At 48.4% G+C, this 26,265-nt stretch overlaps 1 protein-coding gene across 3 annotated transcripts in view; it reads right to left on the bottom strand.

Annotated features, from left to right (window-relative positions):
• PTPRA (protein tyrosine phosphatase receptor type A) overlaps window positions 1–26,265 on the bottom strand; it is a 255,446-nt gene that overhangs the window by 8,673 nt on the left and 220,508 nt on the right. For all 3 annotated transcript variants that reach the window (XM_074951917.1, XM_074951916.1, XM_074951918.1), the window contains 11 exons: window positions 23,462–23,552; window positions 22,434–22,510; window positions 19,625–19,661; window positions 17,206–17,303; window positions 16,186–16,305; window positions 14,326–14,492; window positions 12,647–12,782; window positions 11,125–11,274; window positions 9,822–9,915; window positions 4,330–4,406; window positions 409–543 (listed from right to left, as the gene is read on the bottom strand). In XM_074951917.1, the coding sequence (XP_074808018.1) occupies window positions 409–543; window positions 4,330–4,406; window positions 9,822–9,915; window positions 11,125–11,274; window positions 12,647–12,782; window positions 14,326–14,492; window positions 16,186–16,305; window positions 17,206–17,303; window positions 19,625–19,661; window positions 22,434–22,510; window positions 23,462–23,552 (1,182 nt within the window). The remainder of the gene's footprint in view (window positions 1–408; window positions 544–4,329; window positions 4,407–9,821; window positions 9,916–11,124; window positions 11,275–12,646; window positions 12,783–14,325; window positions 14,493–16,185; window positions 16,306–17,205; window positions 17,304–19,624; window positions 19,662–22,433; window positions 22,511–23,461; window positions 23,553–26,265) is intronic.

Below are 26,265 nucleotides of genomic sequence, written 5' to 3'. Positions count from 1 at the left end.
GGTTTAGAGGGGAATTAGGATGCTGCTCTCTAGCTTTGTGCATGAGTGATGTTGCTCTCCAGAAGCCAGCGCACAGACAGTAACTAGTGAGTGGCCATTTAGCTCAAGAGGTGTTTTGGGAGTGGAATGTCTTGGGTCCTTGTCTCATCTCCTCATGTCTGAAATTTATACTGTGTCTATAAGCACGTGGATTCTTTGGGGGTAAAACCAGAGGTCGGGCTGCAGCACAAGATTCTCCAGAGAAGGTCGACTGCATGTGTGTGTGTTAAATAGTTACATAATTTGGGATGTGTTGGGAACAAGCAACAGGGGGCTGTACGGTCTTGCCTTGATTTTCCCACCGGTGATGAAGTCATCATGATGTTGCTTTCCCAACAGCTGCAGGGTTAGTTAATCCCAGGCACTTACCTGGCCTCTCTCTTCCAGCTCTGTTAACATAACTATAGAGCAGGATTTCCACTCCCAGATCATCCTCCAGAAATCCTCTATTGTGTGCTGAAGAGGGCCCTGGCTGGCGATGTACGAGTCCTTCTGGCGATAACCCTGCAATTTCAAGCCATGGTTGTTGGGGCGGCAGAACTGCATGCAGACTGGAAATCACCCCAGTGCTGTCAGCATCTGCAGCAGCAGCTGTTCTACCTGACACAGAGCTATGCTGCCATGAACTCCCTCACAGCCACGTTGAAAAGCTCATCCACAGAGAGATTACTATCAGACGGTGCAGAGCATACGGCAAGACAAGAAGTGTGAGGGGTTGGTGACAGTGGGCAACAATGCGGGGAACTGGGTGGGAACTCACCGGGAGAGTCCTGTGGGTGGATCACAGGCTCCAAAGCACAGATCATATGAAACCAGTGTGTTTGGCTTGGTTTCAGGAGGAAACCGCACCAAAGCTCAGAGTCTCCCATTTCTCTCCCCACACCAACCAGAACCTGAAATCCCTTCCTGGTGGCAGTTGAAAAACTTGGTTCTTGTTTGCCAAAGGCTTGTGAACTTGGCTGTTTTCTGTACAGGCAGGGAAGGGGATCAGTGCTGCAACAAACCTTTTTCATCTCTAACTTCTATGATCCAGTTTCCTTTTCATTCAGAAGTTGGATGTTTGAACAACTTCTTGTACAAATTACTTGGTGTAGATCTTCTGCTGTGTAGCACATGGCTACACAGCAGACAGAATCACAGGAGTCAGAGACAGAAATGGCCCTTTACACCCTCCCTGCCAGTGCAGGATCAGGCCTGTTTTAAATGTCCCAGGTGATGAGGCTTCCACCACAGGGAGACTGTTCCACAGGGCAATACATCACATTGCAATCTCCCCTATTATCAGGCAACCCCATCAATCTGGCTTATCCCCAGTATATCACATAAGTAGCTGCTTTTCCCTTCTGGCACTTACACCCTTGATGTATTTGGAGGCTGTCCTTTTGTCCCATTATCCAAATGTAAAAAGTCAAGATGGCAGGAGCTCTTGCTCTGCCAAGGCTCTGCCATCACTCATCTACACTCTATCAGCTCTGTTATGCCTCATAATTTGCTGTCTCAGTCATGCTCCATGGTGAAGACTCACGCTACAAGCTATTACTTAGACATAGTCAAAACATTCTTCCTTCCTGGGGAGCCTTGTTTTTTAGCATTAATTCTGACCCCAAAGTAGCTTTAATTCCAATGCATCCAGCCTTCCCAGGCCCACTTTTCAGCTATGACTCATCACAGCACGTCATTGAGCTTAGGTATCTAATCACTGTGCCCCACATAGGGTGGTCCAGTAAATTAGTGACAACACAAAGGAAACAGATGATCAATAGTCTTGTACATATTACATAAAGAGCCCTTACAGCATCTCAAGCACGTGCCTCTCTTGTGTTGGACTGCATGTCTCCTTTTGGGTCTTTGCCACGCATTGTAAGTGGCCCACGTTGCTCATTTGGCTCTTGAAGAACTGAGAACTGTAACCCAAGGTACAAAGAACCAGACATCGGGGTTCCAGCTTGCTGCACCACACAATGGTCATACTTCTCATGCACCTTCCACTCGTGGATCTCAAACTGACTGACAAATCCTCACTAAGCCTCCCAGCCTCACTGTGAGGTGGGTTGTCCTGTCCTCATTTTGCAGGTGGGGGAAGATTGAGGCATATAGAGGTTGACAGGAATTGGGGGGAAGGTCTGTGGTCCTGACTCACTCAGTCCCAACAGTGGTAGGAAGAGAGCTTGGCTCCGGCAGACCTTAGGAAGGCTGCAGACGGATGTGGAATGGACTGCACAGGGAACTTGGAGAATCAAATTGGCATCCTCTCACTTCCTGTGGACCTACCCAGGTCTGTATGAAAGAGAACCCCACCCAGCCTCAGGGGGCTAACTGGGACACTCAAAGCCCCTATGAGCCTTGGTAGGTCTGCCAATACTTAGCGAGCTTGTCTGGGTGCTGATGAGGCTTTTGGTAGAAATGTGTCTATTACAGTGAGAAGCCTCCCCAGTGATGCGGTGACACCAAATCTGAGCTCTGTCTGCACAGTAAAGGGCTACAGACCTCGGTCTCATCTACAAAAGAAAATGGTTCAGATTTAACTACACTGCTTTAGAAACTGATGTAGTTAAACAGCTGCTGGCCACTTCTGTGGACACTCAGATTCTAGTTTAAAAGTGTCCACACAAGGGGATGACACCAAATTAGCTAACTCGGTGTCTAACGCAATGTAGTTAAATCAGGACCAGATCTTACTGCTTCTGTAGAGGAAAGCTCATGTCTCCAGCGAGCCTGAGATAAGCTGCGCTTGGCTCACCACAGCCAACAATCCACAGTGATGGTCCAAATTAAAAAGTTGATGTCTTTAGAAATTAGGCTTGAGTCAGCTAACTATTGGTCCTGGGCACTAGCTCGCAGCCAGGGCTGCCAAATAAACTCAAGTGTTGTTCTCCTCTTCTTTGCAGTTTTTTTTGTTGCTACAGAGTGACGAAAACGTGAAATGACCAAAACATCAGAAGCCTCTTTGGACCCTGGAGAACACCCGCTTTTAGGATGTCATAATTCAGGAATCCCTTGTTTGAGTCAGTTCAAATTTTGTAGAAAAATTTTACCCTGGGCCCAGACCTAACCTACCAGTTTTAACGATGATGTAGCTTTTACTGTGGATTTTAAGGAGAGAGGAGCAAAACCAGGCCTACATTGCAATCTACAGTATAGGGTGACAACTGCTGTTCCACAACCAAGAAACATTCCTCCTTCTGACAGTCAAAGTTTCTGTTGTTCTTTTTCATCCGAGTTTGCAGCGAGAACACAAAGATGCTTAGTCATTTGGTGCGTGTCAGTCAAGCAAAGTTCAGTAGAGGCAGGAAATTGAATTCTCAACAAAGCTGCCTACACCACATCAAGGGCTTTCTGACCTAGATTCATGACAAACAAACAGGGCTGGGACGCCAAGTGGGCTGCTTATACTGCGCTCTGTTTGAAACAGATTGAGTCAGAATGTAATGACAGAGCAGCATAGCGGGACTCACCCATTATGGATGATACTCATTAGAAAATTACATTGCAGGGGGATAGATAGATCAAGGCGTTATGCATGCGACAGTGCCTTTCCCCTCTCCGTCACTGGTTCGAATCTAGCCCAGGACAGTCATTACCAAAAATGACTTGGCTTTGGGAGCAACTGTCATCTGGGGGTTAGAGACAGGATTGGGTGTCAGAAGACCTGGGGATCCTATATCACTTACTCATTGTTGGGTGCATTGCGTGTATGAATGCGAATGTGAGGCTTCCTGTTGACATCAGCAGGACTACCTGTCAGCAAGGGCTGTGCAACTTGGTGAGCAGATCACTTAACCTCTTTGTCTCATTTCCTCCAGTCTGAGGATAACAAGGCTGATCTGCTTTTGTCAAGGGCTTTGAGACTGGTGTATTATGATTACATTGCATTGTTTGGTGGATGTTCAGTGGCCAAATGAAAGGAGCTTGTAGTCCCCGTTCTATGCCTAGGAGACAGGTAGTCACTATCAAACTTGTTGTGGGGCTCACTGGAAGACCCAACGGGGCTGCTGAGACTGAAATCACCCTGTGATGTGTCTCTTCAGGTCATGAAGAGGCACATGGGTGGGGCAGCATGGAAGCTCATGCGGCTTTTGCCTGAGCTGTACATGTTATTAGGATAAACAAGGGACTCCAGTCCCCAGTCAGACTAGCACCTTCCATCAGCTCTAAATACAATTAAAAAAACCCCCAACACCCTAAAAAGGAAGCATTTAAAGACTAGGCCCATCCTGGCTATGTTTGAGGTGGAGGGTTATTGGCTGCAACCTGCCATGGTTAGAGTATGAACAGGAAACAAGAACTTACATCAATAAAGGACGCATTGACATAGTCTGTGTTCTCTTCGCCTCTCTTCACTGGAATGATCACTCGATTGAACTCATCTAAAATAGAAGCCAGACAAGCAGGTTGGAGTTTTGGGGAATATTTTCAAAACACAGATACTTGCTACTCAGGCATCAACCTTCGGATGAAAGTTAACGCAGCCCTAAGGGTGCCGTCAGATTGAGACAACCGAGATGAAGGATGGCTCAGTGAACAGGGAGCTATACTGGGACTTGGGAGACCTCCATTCAGTTCCATGCTGTATCCCAGACTCCCTGTGTGACCCTGGGCAAGTCACTTAATTTCTCTGTACCTCAGTTCCCATCTATACACTGGAGATAACAGCATTTCTGTACCTCACAGCTGTGTTGTGTGGATACATTCATTAAAGATTGTGAGGGGCTCAGATAATGCACAGTAATGGAGACCCTGGAGCTCTTGGACAGATAAATCATAGTGTTAACGACACTCTAAAGCAGAGTGAGAAACGTTTGTGCCTTGGGCAAACTATTTAGGAACAGAGCTGGTCAGAAATTTTCACTGGAAAAAAAATGAATAGTGGTAACTCAAATTCTGAATCATCAAAGTTTCTCATGACCCAGAAATCTCAAATGTTGACCAGCTCTATTCCTAAACCATACTGGGAAAAGGAAATCGTCCAGCATGGTCTGCCTCCTTTAGCATGAGCACAGCAAATATTCACCCATTTGCCATCTCAGTTCAAGATAGCACTTTTCCCCAGTGACTACCATCTTAACCTCAACTTTCATTTAAAAGAATTAAGTCTTTAGCCCTCATGGTTGCAACCTGAAATGTGAATCCAGGAACCAAAGCAGTGCTGTCTACACAGCAGTTTGAACCACTCCTTTTCAGATCAATGGGGTGTTGACTCTGAAGCCCAATTATGACAATTTAAAAGTCAGAATTGCTAACTATTTCATGGACCAAAGACTGGAAGGGGAGAGATTACCAGATTATGGAATTCCAGCACAGTCTGGTAAGGGTGACTTGTCATTTTGGTGTCAACAGAGGGTGGGGCTTAGGAGAGTACTAGTGTTTATTTTCTCCCAATATGAACCCTCACATATCAGTATCTAGGCACTGTAGAATAATTGCTTGCAAGCACATGGAGCATGGTTCGCAGAGCCAAAATTCACATGGCCTAAATCATTAGCATTATTAATTTGTATTGCAGTAGCATCTAGGATCACGGATCAGTGCTGGACACTGCACAGATAACTGACAAAGACAGTCCCTTGTCCCAGACAACTAATCAGATGGAATGCAACAGGTAGATAAGACCGAACAAAAATCTGCATGACGTGTTGCATGGCTCTGGCTCTTCATCTTTCTACTTCTCCACGTGGGCACCAATGATACTGCCAAGAATGACCTTGAGCAGGTCACTGCAGACTACATGGCTCTGGGAAGAAGGATAAAGGAGTTTGAGGCACAAGTCGTGTTCTCTTCCATCCTCCCTGTTGAAGGAAAAGGCCCAAGTAGGGACCATCGAATTGTGGAAGTAAATGCGTGGTTGCACAGGTGGTGTTGGAGAAAGGGCTTTGGATTCTTCAACCATGGGATGTTGTTCCAGGAAGGAGGATTGCTAGGAAGAGATGGGATCCACCTAACGAAGAGAGGGAAGAGCATCTTCGCAGGCAGGTTTGCTAACCTAGTGAGGAGGGCTTTAAACTAGGTTCGCCGCGAGATGGAGACCTAAGCCCTGAGGTAAGTGGGGAAATGGGATACTGGGAGGAAACACAAGGAGGAGGGTGCAACTGGGGAGGCCTCCTGATTCATACTGAAGAAGTAGGGCAATCAGCTAGCTATCTTAGGTGCCTTTACACGAACGCAAGAAGCCTGGGAAACAAGCAGGAAGAATTGGAAGTCCTGGCACAGTCAAGGAACTACAAAGTGATTGGAATTACAGGGACGTGGTGGGATAACTCACATGACTGGAGCACTGTCATGGATGGTATAAACTGTTCAGGAAGGACAGGCGGGGGAGAAAAGGTGGAGGAGTTGCACTGCATGTAAGGGAGCGGTATGATTGCTCAGAGCTCCAGCATGAAACTGGAGAAAAGCCTGTTGAGAGTCTTTGGTTTAAGTTTGAGGCGAGAGCAACAAGGGTGATGTTGTGGTGGGCATCTGCTATAGACCACCAGACCAGGAGGATGAGGTAGATGAGGCTTTCTTCGGACAACCAAGAGAAGTTTCCAGATCACAGGCCCTGGTTCTCATGGGGGACTTCACTCACGCTGACATCTGCTGGGAGAGTAATACAGTAGTGCACAGACAATCCAGGAAGCTTTCGGAGAGTGTTGGGGACAACTTCCTGGTGCAAGGGATGGGAGGAACCAACTAGGGGCTGTGCTCCGCTTGACCTGCTACTCACAAACAGGGAAGAATTGGTAGGGGAAGTAGCAGTGGGTGGCAACCTGGGCAGCAGTGACCATGAGATGGTCAAGTTCAGGATCCTGACAAAAGAAAGAAAGGAGAGCAGCAGAATAAGGACCCTGGACTTCAGAAAAGCAGACTTTGACTCCCTCAGGGATCTCCTGGGAGGCTAATATGAGGGGGAAAGGAGTCCAGAAGAACTGGCTGTATTTTAAAGAAGCCTTATTGAGGGCGCAGGAACAAACCATCCTTATGTGCAGAAAGAATAGCAAATATGGCAGGCGACCAGCTTTTTGTCTTAACAGAGAAATCTTCGGTGAGCTTAAACACAAAAAGGAAGCTTACAAGAAGTGGAAACTTGGACAGATGACTAGGGAGGAGTATAAAGATATTGCTCGAGCATGCAGGGGCGTAATCAGGAAGGCCAAAGCACAATTGGAGTTGCAGCTAACAAGGGATGTGAAGGGTAACACAAAGGGTTTCTACGGGTATTGTAACAAGGTGGTGGTCAGGGAAAGTGTGGAACCCTTACTGAATGGGGGAGGCAACCTAGTGACAGTTGATGTGGAAAAAGCTGAAGTACTCAATGCTTTTTTTGCCTTGGTCTTCACAACAAAATCAGCTCCCAGACTGCTGCACTGGGAAGCACAGTATGGAGAGGAGGTGAGCAGCCCTCAGTGGTGAAAGAACAGGTTAAGGACTAGATAGAAAAGATGGACATGCACAAATCCATGGGGCCGGATGCAACTCATTTGAGGGTGCTGAGGGAGTTGGCTGATGTGATTGCAGAGCCATTGGCCATTATGTCTGAAAACTCGTGGTGATTGGGGGAGGTCCTCAACGATTGGAAAAAGGCAAATATAGGGCCCATCTTTAAAAAAGGGAAGAAGGAGAACCCAGGGAACTACAGACCGGTCAGCCTCACCTCAGTCCCCGGAAAAATCATGGAGCAGGTCCTCAAAGAATCCATTCTGAAGCACTTGGAGGAGAGGAAGGTAATCAGGAACAGTCAACATAGATTCACCAAGGGCAAGTCAGGCCTGACCAACCTGATTGCCTTCTATGATGAGATAACTGGCTCTGCTGATATGGTGAAAGCAGTGGATCTGATATACCTTGACTTTAGCAAAGCTTTTGATACGGTCTCCCACCGTATTCTTGCCAGCAAGTTAAAGTATGGATTGGATGAATGGACAATAAGGTGGACAGAAAGCTGGCTAGATTGTTGGGCTCAACGGGTAGTGATCAATGGTTCAATGTCTAGTTGGCAGCTGGTATCAAGCGGAGTGCCCCAGGGATCAGTCCTGGGGACTGTTTTGTTCAACATCTTCATCAGTGATCTGGACGATGGGATAAATTGCAGCCTCAGCAAGTTCGCAGTTGACACTAAGCTGGGGGGAGAGGTAGATACACTGGAGGGTTACGGATAGGGTCCAGAGTGACCTAGACAAATTGGACGATTGGGCCAAAAGAAATCTGATGAGGTTCAACAAGGACAAGTGCAGAATCCTGCGCTTAGGACAGAAGTATCGCATGCACTGATACAGGCTGGGGACTGACTGGCTCAGTGGCAGTTCTGCAGAAAAGGACCTGGGGTTTACAGTGGACGAGAAGCTGGATATGAGTTAACAGCGTGCCCTTGTTGCCAAGAAGGCTAATGGCATACTGGCCTGCATTAGTAGGAGCATTGCCAGCAGATCGAGGGAAGTGATTGCTCCCCTCTATTTGGCACTGGTGAGGCCACATCTGGAGTATTGCATCCAGTTTTGAGCCCCCCACTACAGAAAGGATGTGGACAAATTGGAAAGAGTCCAGCGGAATGAAAATGATTAGGAGGCTGGGGCACACGACTCCTGAGGAGAGGCTGAGGGAACTGGGATTATTTAAATCTGCAGAAGAGAAGAGTGAGGGGGCATTTGATAGTAGCCTTCAACTACCTGAAGCGGGGTTCCAAAGAGGATGGAGCTAGGCTGTTCTCAAGGGTGGCAGATGACAGAACAAGGAGCAATGGTCTCAAGTTGCAGTGGGGGAGGTCTAGGTTGGATATTAGGAAAAACTATTTCACTAGGAGGGGGTGAAGCACTGGAATGGGTTACCTAGGGAGGTGGTGGAATCTCCATCCTTAGAGGATTTTAAGGCCCGGCTTGACAAAGCCCTGGCTGGGATGATTTAGTTTGTCCTGCTTTGAGCAGTGGGTTGGACTAGATGATGTCCTGAGGTCTCTTCCAACCCTAATCTTCTATGATCTCCTGGGCAAGCTACTTTGGACTATGCAGTGAGTCACCTCTTCTAGTCTGCATGCCACTGCCCAGCTTCTCAAAAACACCAAGAAACGTGAGCACATGGCCTGCCACAGAGTGAGCTGGCCCTAACAGCCAGGTTTTGCCCGTCTCCCCAGGTGGAGGTCAAATGATTGAAGCATATGACTCAGAACCAGTTATACTAAAAGATGTAAAAGGCTGCGTGAGCTCAGTGAGGGAGAGTTTGAAGAGAGACTCAAAGGAGCAGAAGAGCTGCTCTGTACAGAGTTACAGGCCCCTTAGCTTCCAGGCAAGGGGCCAGGGGGAGTCAGCCTGCAAGAGGAAAGCCTTGGCAGGGACACGTCTAAGAGCCTTTCACCAAGGATGTGAGCCAGCTAGGAAGGCTAGGGCAAGTTTTCAACTTTTTTAATAAACCAGACTCCCAAAAGGGGAGAGTTATTGAGAAAGCACTTGCAGTGTGAAGTTTCCTAAACTGGAGAAGGGGAAACTGAGGCAAGGGCAGGGCCCAAATCCAGACTGGGTAAGCCCAGCTACAGCCTCAATGCTCAGATGCCTCCACTGGCTCCCCATTCATTTCAGGATTCACTTCAAATTTACCTCATTTGTTTTCAAGGCCTTCCATCTTATGCTCACCACTCTGCTCCCTCCACTCACAGTGGCTCGTCCCCATCCCCTTCACAAACTGCTGTTGGTGCAAGAGCCACCTCCTCTGCAGCTGCTGCTGCCTTTTGTCCTCCCAAATGATTCACCCTCTATATTTATCCATTTGTCCCCTGAGTGTGTCTTTGCCCTGGGCAGGATGGAAGAAAAACTCACATGGAATTATTTGAAGCACCCTGTTTTTCTTCATGTTTGCCGGCAAGTTGCCTGTTCTCATCTTGTCATTCTGGATTTTGATTGAAGTTAGTTTCTGCATGGGGGACAATAAAATCAACCTATAACTTTCAAATGACCAAAAGAAGCCAAGACCATAACAGTCAAAACGCTCAACACCAGTCCAAGCCAATTGCCCCAAGCCTGCCCAGGCCCCATGCCAATCCATGCCAACTGCCAAGTCTGAGTGAGCTGCCTTGAGCCAGCAATTCCCAGCCACTGGGATATGCACCAGAATAAGGAGTTCGCGCTTTCACCACTGGCACGCTAGACCATCCCTCCCCTCCTTTAAATAATGAGCCTTGATGTGGGTCTCTGCATGATGCCACTGCCTGTGTCTCATTGTATGCAGCTGTGCACACTATATTCTGCAATCATAGAATATTAGGGTTGGAAGAGACCTCAGGAGGTCATCTAGTCCAATCCCCTGCTCAAAGCAGGACCAACCGCAACTAAATTAATGGAGCTGTCAGATCTACGACCCCCTTCTGTACTCTCATAAGGATGGTCAGGAGACCTGGCTCAATTCCTGGCTCTGCCAAAGATTCCCAATATGGCCTTAGGCCAGTCACTTCATCTCTGTGTGCCCCAGTGACAGTTCCCTACTGCTGATCTCTGCAAGACAGAGACGCTACAGTGATGGGGGCCATAAAACTGGCTAGACAGAGAGAACACACTCTACTTTATCATCAAGTCCCCAGCCCTGTCTCCTCCTGTCAAATTCTGGTTGTTGAGCTGGGAACTAGCAGTGGGAAGGCAGGGGGCACAAGGAGCTCATGTCAAGAATCAGAGAGTGTTTTGGCTTTGAAAAAGGACTCCTTCCTGTCAGGAGTCCCAGGCCACACTTCTCAGCTGACGGCTGCTTTCCCTAATCTTTGGGCTGGCATTCCCCTACAGGACTCCTCCAAACCCTCAAACCAGCTGGCTTCCAGGTGTCACTTACAGAGAAACTGCACTGGTTACTACAAACACACTCCAGCGAAATGTTCCTGCTGGGGAAAGGGCCTTGGAATGAAGGGCCCCCTTTTATTCGATATTTAAGGAACAAACAGATCATCCAACCTCTTCGTGTCAGTGGAGGGGCTGTTCCCTCTGCAGGCACTGCCTAGTATTTTGTCGAGTCTGGCTGTCACTCTGCCTGGAGAACCTGCTGTCTCAGGATGGGATTGGATGCAACTTTCATGAGTCACTTGTCCTGGTCTCTCTTTGCAAGGGCACTGAGCCACCATGGTTTTGACAAACCCACCTTGAACTCCTCCTCTAACCCGTTGCTGCTGGTCCCGGGCACTTTGTTGTAGATTTTCTGCAGGTGGCTCTCTAGTGAGGTCACTTCTAGCTCTGTGTCTCCATACAGATAGTGCTCCAGAAGTGCTTGGTATATAAACACATATTGCATCTGAAAGGGAAGGGTGAAGTTACAGGGAGAGATGGCAGCTTCCATACCATGCTCTGAACCCATTCAGCTCCCTGTCTTTCAGCTGAGTGCAATCTAGGAGAGCGTGTGTGGTAAGGGTGGAAGCCCAAAGTCCAGGCACCAACATCAGGACAACCACTGAGCAAACTGGACACATTAAAATCAATGGGAACTTTCCCCCCATCTGGGACAGGATCAAACTCTTATAACATGTTCTCAGTGACCAGCTACAGAGCGGGGCCATGGTCTGGCAGATCAGGAGATGCTCATGGCTGAAGGAAACAGGGTGGGGGAACAAGGGCAGACCTAGGATGCATGGAACAATGAAGAGTGGCTCAAGAGAGGAAGCTGCCTGGAGAGGACTGGTGTTCACACGCAGGCTTCCCCTGTCCATGGAGAGTGGGAAAGGCCACATGCTCTGTTTAAATGGCTGAGCATGGCTGCTGCTACTGAATGTCCAGAGCTGGACTCCCAAACACTGATGCATCCCAAATCAGAGGCTACTTTTTAGAACATTGGCCTTGTCCTCACTGTGCCTCAGTGTCACTGTTTGTAAAATGGGGATGGTGATACCTGCCTGCCACACAGGCTTAGTTAAGGTTTGCAAAGGGCGTGGGGAGCTTTGCATGAAGGGTGCTATAGAACAGAGGTGTGCAAACTGTGGGGCGTGCCCCCTATGGGGGCGCAGAGGGATGTTTGGGAGGCCAAGCAGCGAAGTCGGGCGATTCATGCCAGCCCCCACAAGGGGCATGGAGGAAGCACCTCAGCAGGCCACCCTGCCTGTGGGTCAGTGTGCTGCGCCTAGTTCTACTCCCAGCAGCCTCCACCCCCGAGACGTGCCTTCCCCCACCCTGAAAACCGGAAGGGGGAGGGGCAGGTATTGGCCCTGCCCTAGCAGTGCAGCCTGGCTGCAAGATAGAAGCAGCCTGCTGCTGAGGAAGCCTTGGCGCTCTGTGTGTGTGTGTACACGTGTGTGTGTGTGTGTACACGGACAGATTCCATTACTGGTAAGGGGGGCATGACTGGAAAAGTGTGTGCACCACTGCTACAGAGGGCAAAGTGTTATCAGCCATGCTCCAGTAATGGGTGGAAGCTGGAAAGTACTGTGGTCTGGAGGAATGAATGGAGGTTCTTGGAGTCAGCAGATCTGCCTCTTACTTCTGTGCATCCTTGGGCAAATCACCTCACCTGTCTGTGCCTCAGTGCCCTTTCTGTAAAATGGAGGTGAGAATGACCCACCTCACAGGGGTGCTGCAACCGATTAGTTGCTGTCTGCAGTGTCCTGAGTGTGGGAAGTGCTATGTAAGTGCCCAGAGTCACAGAGCCCCTCTCCAGCCCCTTGGAGTGGACTTACATCGGTCTGTACCATCTGGCAGCGCTGAGCCCGGATCCGGCTCACAAAACCGTACACATCCACCTTCCTCTCTGCATGCATCATGTCCAGCATGGCATCAATGACGATAAAAGTGCCTGTGCGTCCCACCCCGGCGCTGTAACACCAGAGGAACAAGCAGTCAGTGCAGCTGGCCTTGGAGTATGGCCCCTTCCACGGCTCAGGGAAGGTTAGCTGCTGCACAAAGCAACAGAAAGAGCCAAGAGGCTACAACAACTCACCCTAGACAGCAGGCAGCTCAATCCATTCCAGACAAGAAAGAAGAAGGGAGCTCGAACTTGTACCCAACTACAACAGGGGCTATTCTAGGGTCCAAAGGCTACAGCTGAGACAGACATTTCTAGACTCCAACAATCCCACCCCCTGGGACTCAGAGCGCATGAGAGCACAGAGCAGGCCACAGTGAACCCCGGAGTCGATTCAGACTGGTAGCGTCTTGAAGGCCTGCCTGTGGATGTTGCCTGGCTGTCCTCTGCCCCCAGCTTCCTTCCAGCCTGCCCTCTCCCTTACAGGGGAAGGCCCATGGCAGCCAGCCACTCTGACAGGCCAGAGCCCAGCTCCATCGCTCCTCTCTCTGGCTCTGGCCATGCTTTGGGTTCCTGTTCTCAGTGCTCACCTCTCAATGTATCAAGGGAGAGATGAGCCCAAGGGAAGGTCAGGCTTGTGGGAACTTTTCATGGAAGAGTATGTAGAGCTGGAGAGGCTCAGGGTGGATCCTCACACTAGTTCCAACACGTTTGAGTCTTGTCAGGGAGCCTGAGGGAGACGCATGGACTACCATGCGCTAGTGTGTGTGCGCGCATGCGTCCTGCAAGAGGGATTTGCCCAACATCCTCAGTCACATCATCTCTAGCTCACCCTGTTACACTGGCTGCCACACTCCTCTCTAGAGGTGGCTGCATATCAGTTCCGCTGGGTCTTTATAGTTTGTGAAGGGTAAAGGGGCTACAGAAGTGAACAGCATTACAGACAGCATTGTCTCATGGCCAGAGCAGGGGAATGTGAGTCAGGAGAGCTGGTTCCAACTGCTGGTTCTGCCACTCACTTGCCACCATGACCCTGAGCAAGTCAAGGTGCCTGGCTGGCTCCCACCCTCCCTGGCAGTGCTCTAGAACAGGGGTGTGTGGAAGCTATATATCAAATATGGTGGATATTACCCCAGGCAAGCTCTGCAGCTTCTTTGTTATTCCAGGTAGAGAGTGAGCCTGGAGCTCCTTGCTTTGCCTGGGATCCACTCCAGTAAGGGTTAAAGCCCAAATCTCAAATGCAGGATGCTGGAATGTTATAGCCTGCTGTGATATTACCCCCTGGTGGCTGTGTTCACAGAGCAGCCAAGTGAGCTGTTACTACTACTCCTGCTAGCCACAGGCCATCTTCTTTGGTCACATGGCTCACGCGAGGCCTGTGCTTTTGGAGGTGAAAGGGCAGGGCTCTAATCCCAGCTCCCTGTGCATGTGATTTATGTATAACTATGGCTGTTGCTTGCACTCATGCAGTGAATCCAGGACCCCCTCTGTCTGCCCCGGCAACCTTCTGCAGGAGATAGAACAGGTTTCTCTGGATAACCCCCGAGAGCCGTCAGGCAGAGATACATGGAGAAGGGAGGGAGGACACTCTGGGAGATGTGGCCCTGGACTCACCTGCAGTGAACGACTATCGCTCCTGCATACTGGGGGTTACACATCTTCACCTTCTTCAGGAACTTCAGCATCCCGATAGGGGTGAAGGGGACCCCAAAGTCAGGCCAACTGGTGAAGTGGAACTGGGTCACCAGGCGCTGAGGCTTTTTGTTTGTGACATCACCTACCTGTGGGGAGAGCACATGCCTTGGTTACTGTCAGACACTCAGCTTCATTACCTTCCCCCAGGGACCGAGAGCAGAGAGGAGCTTCCAGTCCAGGGTTCAGGCAGCCCTAAAGTTCAACGGGGTTGGAACTGGTTTTGGGATTCAGGGTTGGTTCTAAAGGCCTGATGGCTGAAAATCAGGTGTTGCACCCTACTAATGCCCCAAACTCCAAGGCTATGAAATCTCAAGGAACTGCTCAGCTTATACCTCAGCGTTTCTAAAATCCTAGGATCAGAGTCTCAGCTGCACTGAAGTCAGTGGAGGTAGGCCAATCTCTTCTAGCTGAGGCTGTCTCTCCTGGTGTTTACTGAGGGAGGGGGCAGAAACTAGATGGGCCCCACAATTCCTCTAAGGCGTTCTGGAGCCTGCAGTTGTCCTGTAGTGCATTCTCAATAAGGTAGTGCCAATGGAGACTCCAAACGCAGAGCCCAACGTCTGGGGTGGTCAGGAATCCTGCTGACTGCTTGGCTACCACCCCAGGAATTTCACTTTGTGTTTCAAGCTGAATCAAACCAGGTCAAAGCTGCTGCGTTTCACTCCTACACAACCTGAAGGCACAGAGTGACCCAGTATTCTCCAGAGTGGCTCACTTAGCAGGACTTAAGATTCATAATGGGGCACGTTTTCACTGTTCCAATTCCACACCGCTCTCCTGTTAATATCTGTCCTAACTGTACAAAGGGGAGAGAGGCACCAAGCACAGAAAGGATGAGCCTGTGGTCAGTGTACTGGACTGGGACTCAGGAGATCCAAGATCAATTCCCAGCTCTGCCACAGACTGCTTGTGTGACACTGGACAAGTTACTTACTTTCTGTGCCTCAGTGCCCCATAATAGCACTGCCCTGCCCCACTCGGGGATTGTGAGCATAAACTCCATTAGTGATCATGAGGTGTTCAGATTCTATAGCAAGTGAGGCCATAGAAATAGAGGGAAAAAATAACTGCAGCTTTGGATTCCATCTCAGCTCCTGAGATGTCTGACATTTTGCTAAGCGCACACAGCTACATGCTCCGTAACAAGAGAGTGAGGGCCCAGGTGCAAAAATACACAAACAAATGCATGACTGTAGCAGTGTGTACACACTGGGAAACTGCATGCACAAGGAGGATATTTAGGCCCTGGCCTATTTGGGTACACACCTGCCCCACTTCCACATGCAACTGTGGTAACTGCACATGCAAATACACATGTAAAACTGTGTATGCTAAGTATTAAAGCAACACTGGCCCATCCTCAGATCCTCAGCGGGTGTAAATCCGTATATCTCCAATGGTGCCAACAGAGTGATGCAGATTTACACCAGCTGAGGAGGTGGCCTTAAATAACTAAGCTGAGTTAAGTGCAAAAAGCTATGGTGAAAACGGAGTGAGGACTCTAGTTATGTCACTCTCAAAACTCAGGGCACAATTAATAACACAGGAAGCATATAATTTTTACCATGACCGTGTCCTTCAAAGAGGCACACAAACCGTCCCAACCTGCCGATCCTGAGCGAGAACATGTCCCTAGGGGACATTGTGAAAGTTTGGGGCTTTGTAGTGAGTCAGACAATCCTCGCTACAGGCAGGAGCACCTTAATTCTTTCCTGCTTTCTGTGATGGAAAGCAGTGAGGATAGTGGGGAAGCGAAGGGGAGTAAGTGAACCACGGTACCTGTTGAATGCAGAACTTTCGCACTGTGTAGTCAACCAAGACAGTCACATCCTCCACAGACACCCGGATGTTTCCATAAGTCCAGCAGCCCTGATCTGGCCAGTATTGAGCACATTTGCACTGGAGAGAAATGACACAAAAGCAAGGCAAGGAATTATTTCAGGGAAGTTCTCTGGCCTCTGTTATACAAGAGGTCAGACTAGAGGATCATAGTGGTCCCTTCTGGTCTTGGAATCTATGAAAGCCCAGTGTCTAGAGACCCAAGGATGAGCCTAGTAAAAGTACCTGGGAATTGCCATCTTGGATTAGACCCATTCCCCAGGGAGCCCAGCAGTGACACTGCAACAACACAGTGTGGAACTGGGCCCTATGAGTTTACAGCTGAATTGTAACAAAAATAAACATACTGGATCAGATCCTTAGCTGGTGTAAATTGGCTCTACTGAAGTCAATGGAGTTATACTGTTTTACACCAGCTGAAGATCTGGTCCCCTATCCTGTTCCTGTTGAAGACAAGGGAAGTTTGGCCAACAGCTTCAATGGGAGCAGAGAAGGCCCTGACTGTTTGCTTCCTTGTGTGTGGAGTGCATGTTTGTCACATCTGTTAAGGGCAGGGGAGCTATGGGGAAATCTGCAGAAGCTCATGTATGAGTTATACTTGCTGACCCCAACACATGGATAACCCAAGCTAATGTGCAGCTCTTTGTCCCTCTCTAGTGGCTGGGTCATATATAAAAGTGTAAAAGTTTACTACTGTCTGCAGGCTAATGGATGGAGTCTTTTAGTGCAAGCAGTAGAAGCTTATGCCTTTAGATCCAGAAGTCCCATGTTCTATCTCACAGACAGCCCTTCTAGGGGCTTTGTTCCCATGGGCACCTACAAGTGAAGTAAGCGCTTGCCTAGGTTCCCAGTTTTCATGTGCTTGTCCAGGGTGTGGCAAGCCCAGGAATTCCCCATGCCTCCATTCACCATCACAGCAGGGTAAATGTGTCCATGTGGGTAGTATTCCCTGACATTCACCTCTTTTCTCTCTTTCAGGTTAGTCACCATGACTATTGTCGCTGTGTTCTGCTCCCAAATCATTCTCCAGAAATCATTCACTGTTTCTTCTTTTGGTCCTAAAAAGACAAAGACCAAACACAGGTATTACGCACTGGAAGGGCACGTCATCCAGCCAGTGCCAGATTTTCTCCTAGTAAAAACCAGCAGGGAGAGGCACATACAGAGTTGGTAATGACTGTGCAGCAATGTAATAGGTTTTCCGCTTTTTCCCACTAAGTGGCAGCAAAGGGCATTCAAATTCCTCTAATATATTGCTGTATTTTTAAAAGGGACTGGATACATTTTATGACCAGTAATTACATTTGTAGCAATGCAAGCTAAGATAAATGTGAGGGGGAAACTGAGGCACAGATCAATGAAATGACTTGCCCAAGGTCACAAAGGGAATCTGTGGCAGAGCCAGAAACAAAACCTAGGAATCCTGATCGCCAGTCCTGTGCTTTAACTGCAAGATCTTCCTTAAATTTGATCCTCGTTAGTAGAGCCCTGCACCAATACAAAATTTATATCTGCATCCGATCTGCGATCCGCAAAAATGGTCCACGGATGCGGATATCTGCGGCTATAAAGCGGATATTTTCAGGGCTCTCTCATAAGAGTCATTACTAACGGCCCACCAGACAAGCTGCTGAACTGTACCTAAAACATCATGACTCAAACTCCAGGCTATGGCTGGGCAACACACAGCACAGGCTTTGCCATCCCTTATGTTGGGCTGGCTGAATGGCAGGCCCATCCTCTAACATCACTTAGCTGTAAGACTGTTCCAAGTTACAACAGTTGCCACCGGCCCATGGGGTTGTTACAGCAGGTGGTGATCAGCAGCTTGTAGGGAAGCCCCCTATGCCAGTAGCAGGGATAAAGGGTGATGGGTAGGGTAGGAGCTGCGACACTCTCTACACCACCAGAGCTGCCTCCTTTATTGGCATGATCCTCCCATGGCTTTAGGGCCACAGTCTGCTGGGCATGCAGCAAAGTGGTTAGTACCACATACAATGCTGGAAATCCACCAGTGCCAAGGAGGTACAGATGGTGCACAACCCCGCTCTAGAGTGGCTTGTGGGGGTGGGAGATCAGCAGGGTTTGGCAAGATTTGAGAAACTCGCCCACCTGTTAGTCTCCAACACTCCTCCCCCTGTCATGAAGGAAAAGTCTCGCCATAGTGAATGTTGCAACTAAGTTTTTCACTGTTGATACACCATTGTCTACTGATGTACAAAAGGAGTGGAGATTAGACCAAATAAGCCTGAAACTGTCTTCACATCAGAGGATTCCTGTATTTTTATTATGAGATTTAACTGAGATTCCAATAGCTTACACCAGAAAGGGTTACAGGCCTATATGAATCACAACAGCCCGGCAGTTACACTAGCAGGGACATGGGGTTGTAAGTACTGTGACAGGGTCAGGCCAGATGGCTACAGGAGAGAAGGCAGCTATATTAGCCCCAGGTTAAGTAGGTCCCTTTTCCCTGGGTAAAGTGACAGGGAAGGTTCTAGAACAATCAGAAACTTTCTGGAAACAATTAAGGCAGACAGGCTGATTAGAACACCTGCAGCCAATCAAGAAGCTGCTAGAATCAATTAAGGCAGGCTAATCAGGGCACCTGGGTTTAAAAAGGAGCTCACTTCAGTTTGTGATGCATGTGCAAGAAGCTGGGAGCGAGAAGGCGTACTACTGGAAGACTGAGAAGTACAAGCATTATCAGTCACCAGGAGGGAGGTCCTGTGGTGAGAATAAAGAAGGTGTTGGGAGGAGGCCATGGGGAAGTAGCCCAGGGAGTTGTAGCTGTCGCACTGCTGTTCCAGGAGCCACTGTAGACAGCTGCAATCCACAGGGCCCTGGGCTGGAACCCGGAGTAGAGGGCGGGCCCGGGTTCCCCCCATCCCTCCATCCCCCACAACTCCCTACTTGATACCAGAGGAGTTGAGCTGTGGGTTCACGAAAACGGCCAAACTGAGGGCTGCCATGAATCTCCAAGGCGAGCAAAACTGCCAATAAGTGCAAGACCCACAAAGGTAGAGGAGGCACTTTGTCACAGTGCCCATGATCCTCATACTTCAGGGCTCAAGGTGACCACCAGCTGAGGTCAAGAAGGGACTGTCTTGACTTCCTCCCTAAGATCTAGTACTGCAGAGATAGGTTCCTGGAGTTCAATACCTTCCTTTGACACATCCAGCACTGAACTTGTACATGAGCTTACAATCTGTCCATACTATGGCATTTCTGACATTTCCATCTCAGACTCCTTGGATTTTGACCAAGATGATGGGTCCAGGGCTGTTGAGCCACAGGTAAAATTTCACAATTTCATAGATCAGGGAAGAATTACCCCATCAGCTTGATGCTGTCTTGACACAGTAACTAGAGATTTTACCTTGTGCAGCAATAAACTTGTTTTTTTCTTGGTACCCCTGCAGAGACACAAAACGAGAAAAGAACATCACAATGAAAGAGCAGCCCTCCTCCAAGACAAAGCTGGGTGCATCTCAGCCTCCCTCTAGCACTGTGCCCTGTGTTCACATCAGCAAACATACAAGGATGCCCTTCACTGTGCATTCTGAGAGCACACAGCATCGCGCTCTCAACTCTGCTGACCCTTGTATTAGTGCTGCAGAGTGACCTGTTAATCCCAGCTCTCAGAGTTGAAGAAAATCTTTCCCCATTAGCAGCAATCACCATGCAGTTTCAGTTGCATATGGTGTTCTTCATTTTCTTCTCATCCAGCTGTAAGCTGTTAAAAAGCAGTTAATGTGTTGCACCCCAGAGATGGCTGCAGTCCCATGGTGGGTGAAGTGATCCATATTTATAATGCAAAAACTTTCATCTTGAAGGATCCTATAGCATTTTACAAACTCTCTCTCCCCTAACCTAATGTCTCCTAAAATTGCAAACTAAACTGGGAATCCTTTGGGATGACAAGTGGTATTACAAACATTATACATTATTCCACCAGTAGATGGTGCTTGGCTTTATACGTGGAATGGGTCAGCAGCTGGAAGTGCTCTGTTATAGCAGCCTGTGGCTGGGTGTGCTTCTAGCAGAAAGTGCAGAGAAAGGCTTTTGGAATCCCTGACCCCATGCATAAGCAGACGTGCTAAGAATGCAGTACAGCAGAGTGTACAGGAGACCAAGAATCATGACGTGTTACCAAGTGGTTAATAAACTGAGCTGACATTCACTTACTCCACTGCTGACCTGCCCACTCTTCTCAACAACCAGTCCAATTCCCAAACCCATCAGGATGGGCCCAGCAGGCTCTGGTTGGAGAAATGGTGCCTGAGCCAGGCAAGGACCATGACCAGAGGATCCCCTCCCTGAAGGAAGCAGTCTGGCCTTGTATGATCCGGGGAGTCATTGAATCTGCCCATCAAATGGCCTGAAATAAGTAATTTCCCCCAAAGCACAGGCATAGTGATGTGTGATAACCTCACAGATGAGCTCAGATACCACAGTCTGAGCACCACTCAGCGCTCATACAAGTCAGCAGATACCCTGCAGGCTCCTGGCTAGAGTGTTTAAAGGGTTCTTTGCTTTTCTTGTTGATGCCAATTTGTATTTTGGAGAGAATAAAATGGATTTCATGTTTTGAACACCATTCCTGCATCGCCTTGCTTTTCTTTTGGTGCATTAATACTCCATTTAAAATACGTGGAGTACATATTGCTCCTCTTAGTAGTTATTATTGCTACTATTAATTATCTGTATTATGTTAGCACCAATAGGTCCCAAATGATTTGGGGCTCTGTTGGGCTAGGTGCTGTACATTTACATTGTAAAACAGTCGCTTCCCTGAAAAATCTACCATCTAGACAGACAAACAGTGGGAGAAAATAAAGTATTGTTATCTCCATTATACAGATGGGAAACTGAGCACAGATTAAATGACTTGCTCAAGGTCACATAGGAAGTCAGTGGCAGAGAGAGCAATTGAACCCAAATCTCCTGAGTCCCAGGCCAGTGTCCTACCCACAAGATCATCCCTCTTCTCTCTAGTAACACTCATTTGTGCAATGATTATGCTTTATTGTTTATTTAAAGGGAAACTGAGCTCTGGGAGTAACTCTATAGACAGGACTCTGGATTAACTGCTCACTCAATGACCTGTCATAGAAAGGGAAGCATTTCATGCATCAAAACATATCTGTCAAGGAAATGGGGCTGCAAACTCAACCTGACATCTGAAAATCAAGCTATGTTTTTTCTATCCACATCACCATGTTTCACTAGCAAAAGCCATGATCTCCTTATCCCATCTGAGTCAACAGCAAAACTTCCATTGACTCTAATGGGAGCAGAGCAGGCCCAAAAGGTGCTGTAAGCAGAATTTAGCTGGCCAGCTGCTTGGTTTTTCATGCACTTTGTTCCCGATCCGGCAAGCCCTTTGGCTGCATGGCTTCCCTTGGCTACAAAGGGAGCTCTGAACATGGAGGGATTGCAGGACTGAGTCCTCAGTAATTTATAGATTTTAAATGCCAGATGGGACCATGAGATCATCTAGTCTGACTTCCTGAATAACACAGGCCAGAGAACTTCACTCATTTACCTCTGCATTGAGCCCAGTAATTGGTTGCTTGACTAAATCGTGTCTTTCAGAAAGGCATCCAGTCTTGATTTGAAGACATCAAAATATGGAGAATCCACCACTTCCCCGGGGAGTTTGTTCCAATGGTTGATCACCTTCACTTAAAATTTGTCTTTCAACCAGGGATGACCACAAAGCCCTTTCCAAACATTAAAGCTAAGCTCCACAACATCGCAGTGAGTTAGGTGTTATCGATGGGGAAACAAAGGCACAGAGAGATGTGACCAAGGTCACACAGCAGATTAGCGGCAGCGCAAGGAACAGTGGTGTTGGCTCTCAGCCCCTTGCTCTAAGACCACATTCCCTTTGTGGATGTAAGAGGCAGAACAGAACACAGCTCCCTCTCCCACAGCTGTATTGACGCTACAGCACTGACAACACCATCACAACGCTTGGCCAGTGAACTAAGCAGACTTGAGTCAGAGAGGGAGAGAGAGAGGCAGTACCAAGGGGCCATTTCTTAGCAGTCCCTTTCCCGACTATAACCACACTCCACGTAAGGCACATGCCTAATGGCTAGCCTCACTCCAAGTGAAACAGGCCATCACAGGACCAGGTACCCTTCAAACCAATCAGTAACAAAGTCCATGCCAGAACTTACATTAATGAAGGAGGCGTTAATGTAATCAGAATCCGGGACACCTTCGATGGGAGTCAGATGAACCCTGGAATGATCATCTAGAGAAAAATCAAAACTATGCATTAAAAACTAAATAGATGCTAATGAACTTCTATATCCAGGGGAAGCTGATTATCTAATTGGTGCTTCAGGTAGAGGAAGCCTTTGGCTGGATAGGTTCCCAAGGTTTCACTTCACTGCATTTGTTGAAAGCTTTATGCACTGAAATCATCATGTACTTAAGCCTAGAGATGTGATAAATTCTGCAGACCGTATAAACTCAAGAGGGTTCCATGCCCAGTGCTCATCCAACCCTCAACCATGCAAACACATTGTCTCTCTTCAGTTACATTCAGGCAATTGAGAGCTCTTGGCCTCCTGTCCAGTTTAATTTTCTATCTTCCTCACCCTCCCACCATGACCTGTGCTCTAGCTATTGCCTATGGTGTACACCTGCATCCTTCCAGGCTATAAATTGAGCAGTTTAGCATGTGTTAAAAGGCAGTTGGCCTGGTCTACACTAGACTTTTCAAATGTGTTAGCTAGCGTGTGTTAGCTAAGAAGTGCAAACATCACACTTTAAATCCTAGTCTAGACAAGCTCTAGGAGTGAGAGGGGAGTTCACTCTCCAGGACCCATTCTATCTTTGTCACTAGGGGCTTTACAACAGCATGGACACCTGTCCAATAGAAACTGGCCTGAGTCTTTCTGGCTTGGGCTACAGCTGCAGGGAGCTCTTTCTACTATGTGTTAACTGGACCTAGATCGGATGAAGCAGCCTGCACAGTGGTGGGAACCAACAGCACCTCTCCTGTTGCTTTAACTCAACCCCTTGTATGTGGTTTCCTGTTAGTTAGCAATCGCTGCTCAGCAGGCCTGTTACGCACCCTACTTCCGTCCACCACAGCCATACAGAATGGAGAAAAAGGTCAACAGCAGCAGTGTCAGCCGCATTTGGCTACACCACCCACACAAGCCTCAATGAAGCCGCACTGGGAGCAAATACATACAGGGCAAAATGTTCACATATCTGTTCTTCTCTTTGTTTTCCTCCTTGGAGGCAGCTTCGCATGTGGCCTGGATGGGGCACGCTGGGAGAGCCTGTAAGGGCAGGAGAAATGAGATTTCCTGTTATACTTCCACTGTACGCAGGGTTGGGGAAGAGCGTGTCATTGTAGTAAACACAAACCAATCAGCAATTCTATACAGTGATGAGCCCTGCTGTATCTTGAGGGTCTTTCATCCAAGATCTCAAAGGTGGTAAGCCAGTAGCCTCTCACTTGGGGGAAAATGAGGCATAGAGGTTACATGAGTCACCTAAGATGACACAATGGAAAAGACACAAATGACAACTGGAAGAGCTAGGAATAGGACCCCTGCTCTAACTTCTAGGCAAACTCTGCTCCCTCCCCTCCTCTCCCTGTCAATGTGAAATGCTCAAGGCTCATCTTCCTGTGCCCTTCAGAGAAGCAGGCTAGATCAGGAGAAGAGTGGGAGGGGGTACAGAGAGCAACGGGGCAGCACCTGCTCCTGTAACAGCAAAGGGATCATGGGAAACAGCCAGGGCTCAGCTTAGTGCAACTCTGCTCTGCTGAGCTCTTACATGGGTACAGTGGAAGGCCCTTAGAAAGGATGGCAAGGGGAAGCCCCCTTACACTTGAGGCTCACAATCCTCCACCATCTCCCCATCCCTTCTCCCAAAGCCAGAGGCACAAATGAGCTATTAGGGTTTCACAGTTCCAATAATGCTGAGTCCCTTTTGTGAAGTGCTTTAGGATCTGTAGATACTCTCTTGCTACTGCAGCATGGCAGGACAGCATGTCTCTGCTAGCACCATTCACAGAAGCAATTCATTTCTGAACACAGACATCTCAAGATGGAAAATGGTTAATGAAAAATGAGCCTGTCTAGATGGAGGGGAAGGCGATGGAATAGAGGCTCAGATAACTGTTTATACAAGCTCAGGCCTCCTTGCAGGGAGAAAATCTTCACCTAACACAGGGGTGGCCAACCTTAGCCTAAGAAGGAGCCAGAATTTACCAATGTACTTTGCCAAAGAGCCACAGTAATATGTCAGCAGCCCCCCATCAGCTCCCCTGCCCTACTCCTGGCGCCTCCCACCCACCGGCAGCCCTGCTGCAGCACCTCCCCCTCCCTCCCACCACCTCCCAATCGACTGTTTTGTGGTGTGCAGGAGGTTCTGGTGGGGAGGAGCGAGGGCACGGCAGGCTCAGGGGAGGGGACGGGAAGGGGTGGAGTGGGGGCAGGGCCTGTGGCAGAACCAGGAGTTGAGCAGTGAGCACCCCCCAGCACATTGGAAAGTTGGCGCCTGTAGCTCCAGCCCTGGAGTTGGTGCCTAGACAAGGAGCCGCATATTAACGTCTGAAGAGCCGCATATGGCTCTGGAGCCACAGACTGGCCACCCCGACCTAACATGAAATAAGGTGCTATATTATCCAGAAACACAAGGTGGCAGCAAATCCTCCTCCAACACAAACCAGACCATCCCATCAGCACATCCGAGGCAGGGTAGGTGCAGCTCGGCTCTTTTCCCGTTACCTCAGGTTGACAGATCCCAAATGCCACCAGTGATACATCAGACTGAATTAGGGTTTGGAGCTGGCTGGTCACCCCATATCCCATTAGTCACCCCCACCGCATATCAGACAGGTGGAACATTCTATGGTGCCATGAGCCAATACTGGGCACCATAGAATGCAGGGGCTATGGACTTTTCTTCTTTAAAAAATAGTCAAGTGAATTGAATATTGATTCAAAGATAGCAGCCTGACAGCCCTGGAAAGTAACGTCATCTCTCCACAGAGCACAAACAGCAACTGAGCAAGCTTCCCCCACGCTGCCCTGCCAATTCACTCCAACCCTGACCTGGATAGACCCCTTCCCAGGTGTCACAGGGGATTCATTCTCCACAGCCCATGCAGTCCTGGGCCTCTCTGGCAAGATGGCCAGTTGGAACTAAATGTGCTAGTGCTGTGATGCAGACCAACTGAGACCTGCCAAATTGTTCCGTGCAAGTCACCAAATAGGCAGCAGAGGGTGACAACTTTCAATCACAGTAGATCAGATATGATCACAATGTGATTTCGTCCACAACTGGGGGAAGTAGCAGGTATTTAAGATTGAGGGGAGGAAGAGTTGGGTTTCTCAGCATTGGTGATCTTATGTAGCCCACTAGCTCAGTGTCTTCCTCTACTGGCTGGTGTTACGTCTTCCTCTACTGGCTGTCCACACAAGAGGATAAGAACCCACTGCTGCTACCAACTAAAGAGTTATTCCTTTAGCTCAAGAGATAGAGGCCTGTGCTTTGGGGATAGAAGTCCAGGGTGCAATTCACATTTCATCAGAAATGATCCCAAAGAAGTTTACTGACTACACTAATACTCAATTACTGAAATGCAGCCACTTCTGTGGTGCAAGGCAGCAACCAACTGGCCCAACAGCAGCTGGGAGAGGGGAAATTTTTGGCTAGGGCACAAGGCATTTTGGTGGGTTTGTCTAACAGTAAGGTATTGTAATTCTACAGGCCTGTGTATCCTGGGGAAAACTGGACCGAAATTCTGCAACTCAGTGTTGAAAATCTTGTAGCAGTTCTCGAAGATTTTCTTTATTAATCATGACAATGGAGAATCCATGCAATACAGCAGCTCCTAAGCAATTTATTTTTATACTTAATTCAGTTATTTTCCTTTGCCCCCTACATTATTAATTTTCAGCATGCCACAGATTTTTCTATTGGCAAGGTTTAACTGCATCAGTGGTGTTGTCACGGAAAGCTATAGGTTTTGCCACTGCA

The sequence above is a fragment of the Natator depressus genome, chromosome 4, assembly GCF_965152275.1.
Source record: "Natator depressus isolate rNatDep1 chromosome 4, rNatDep2.hap1, whole genome shotgun sequence".
Classification (NCBI taxonomy): Eukaryota; Metazoa; Chordata; order Testudines; family Cheloniidae; genus Natator; species Natator depressus.
The sequence above is the reverse complement of the archived record's forward strand: the minus strand, read 5'-3'. Positions and strand labels throughout refer to the sequence as shown.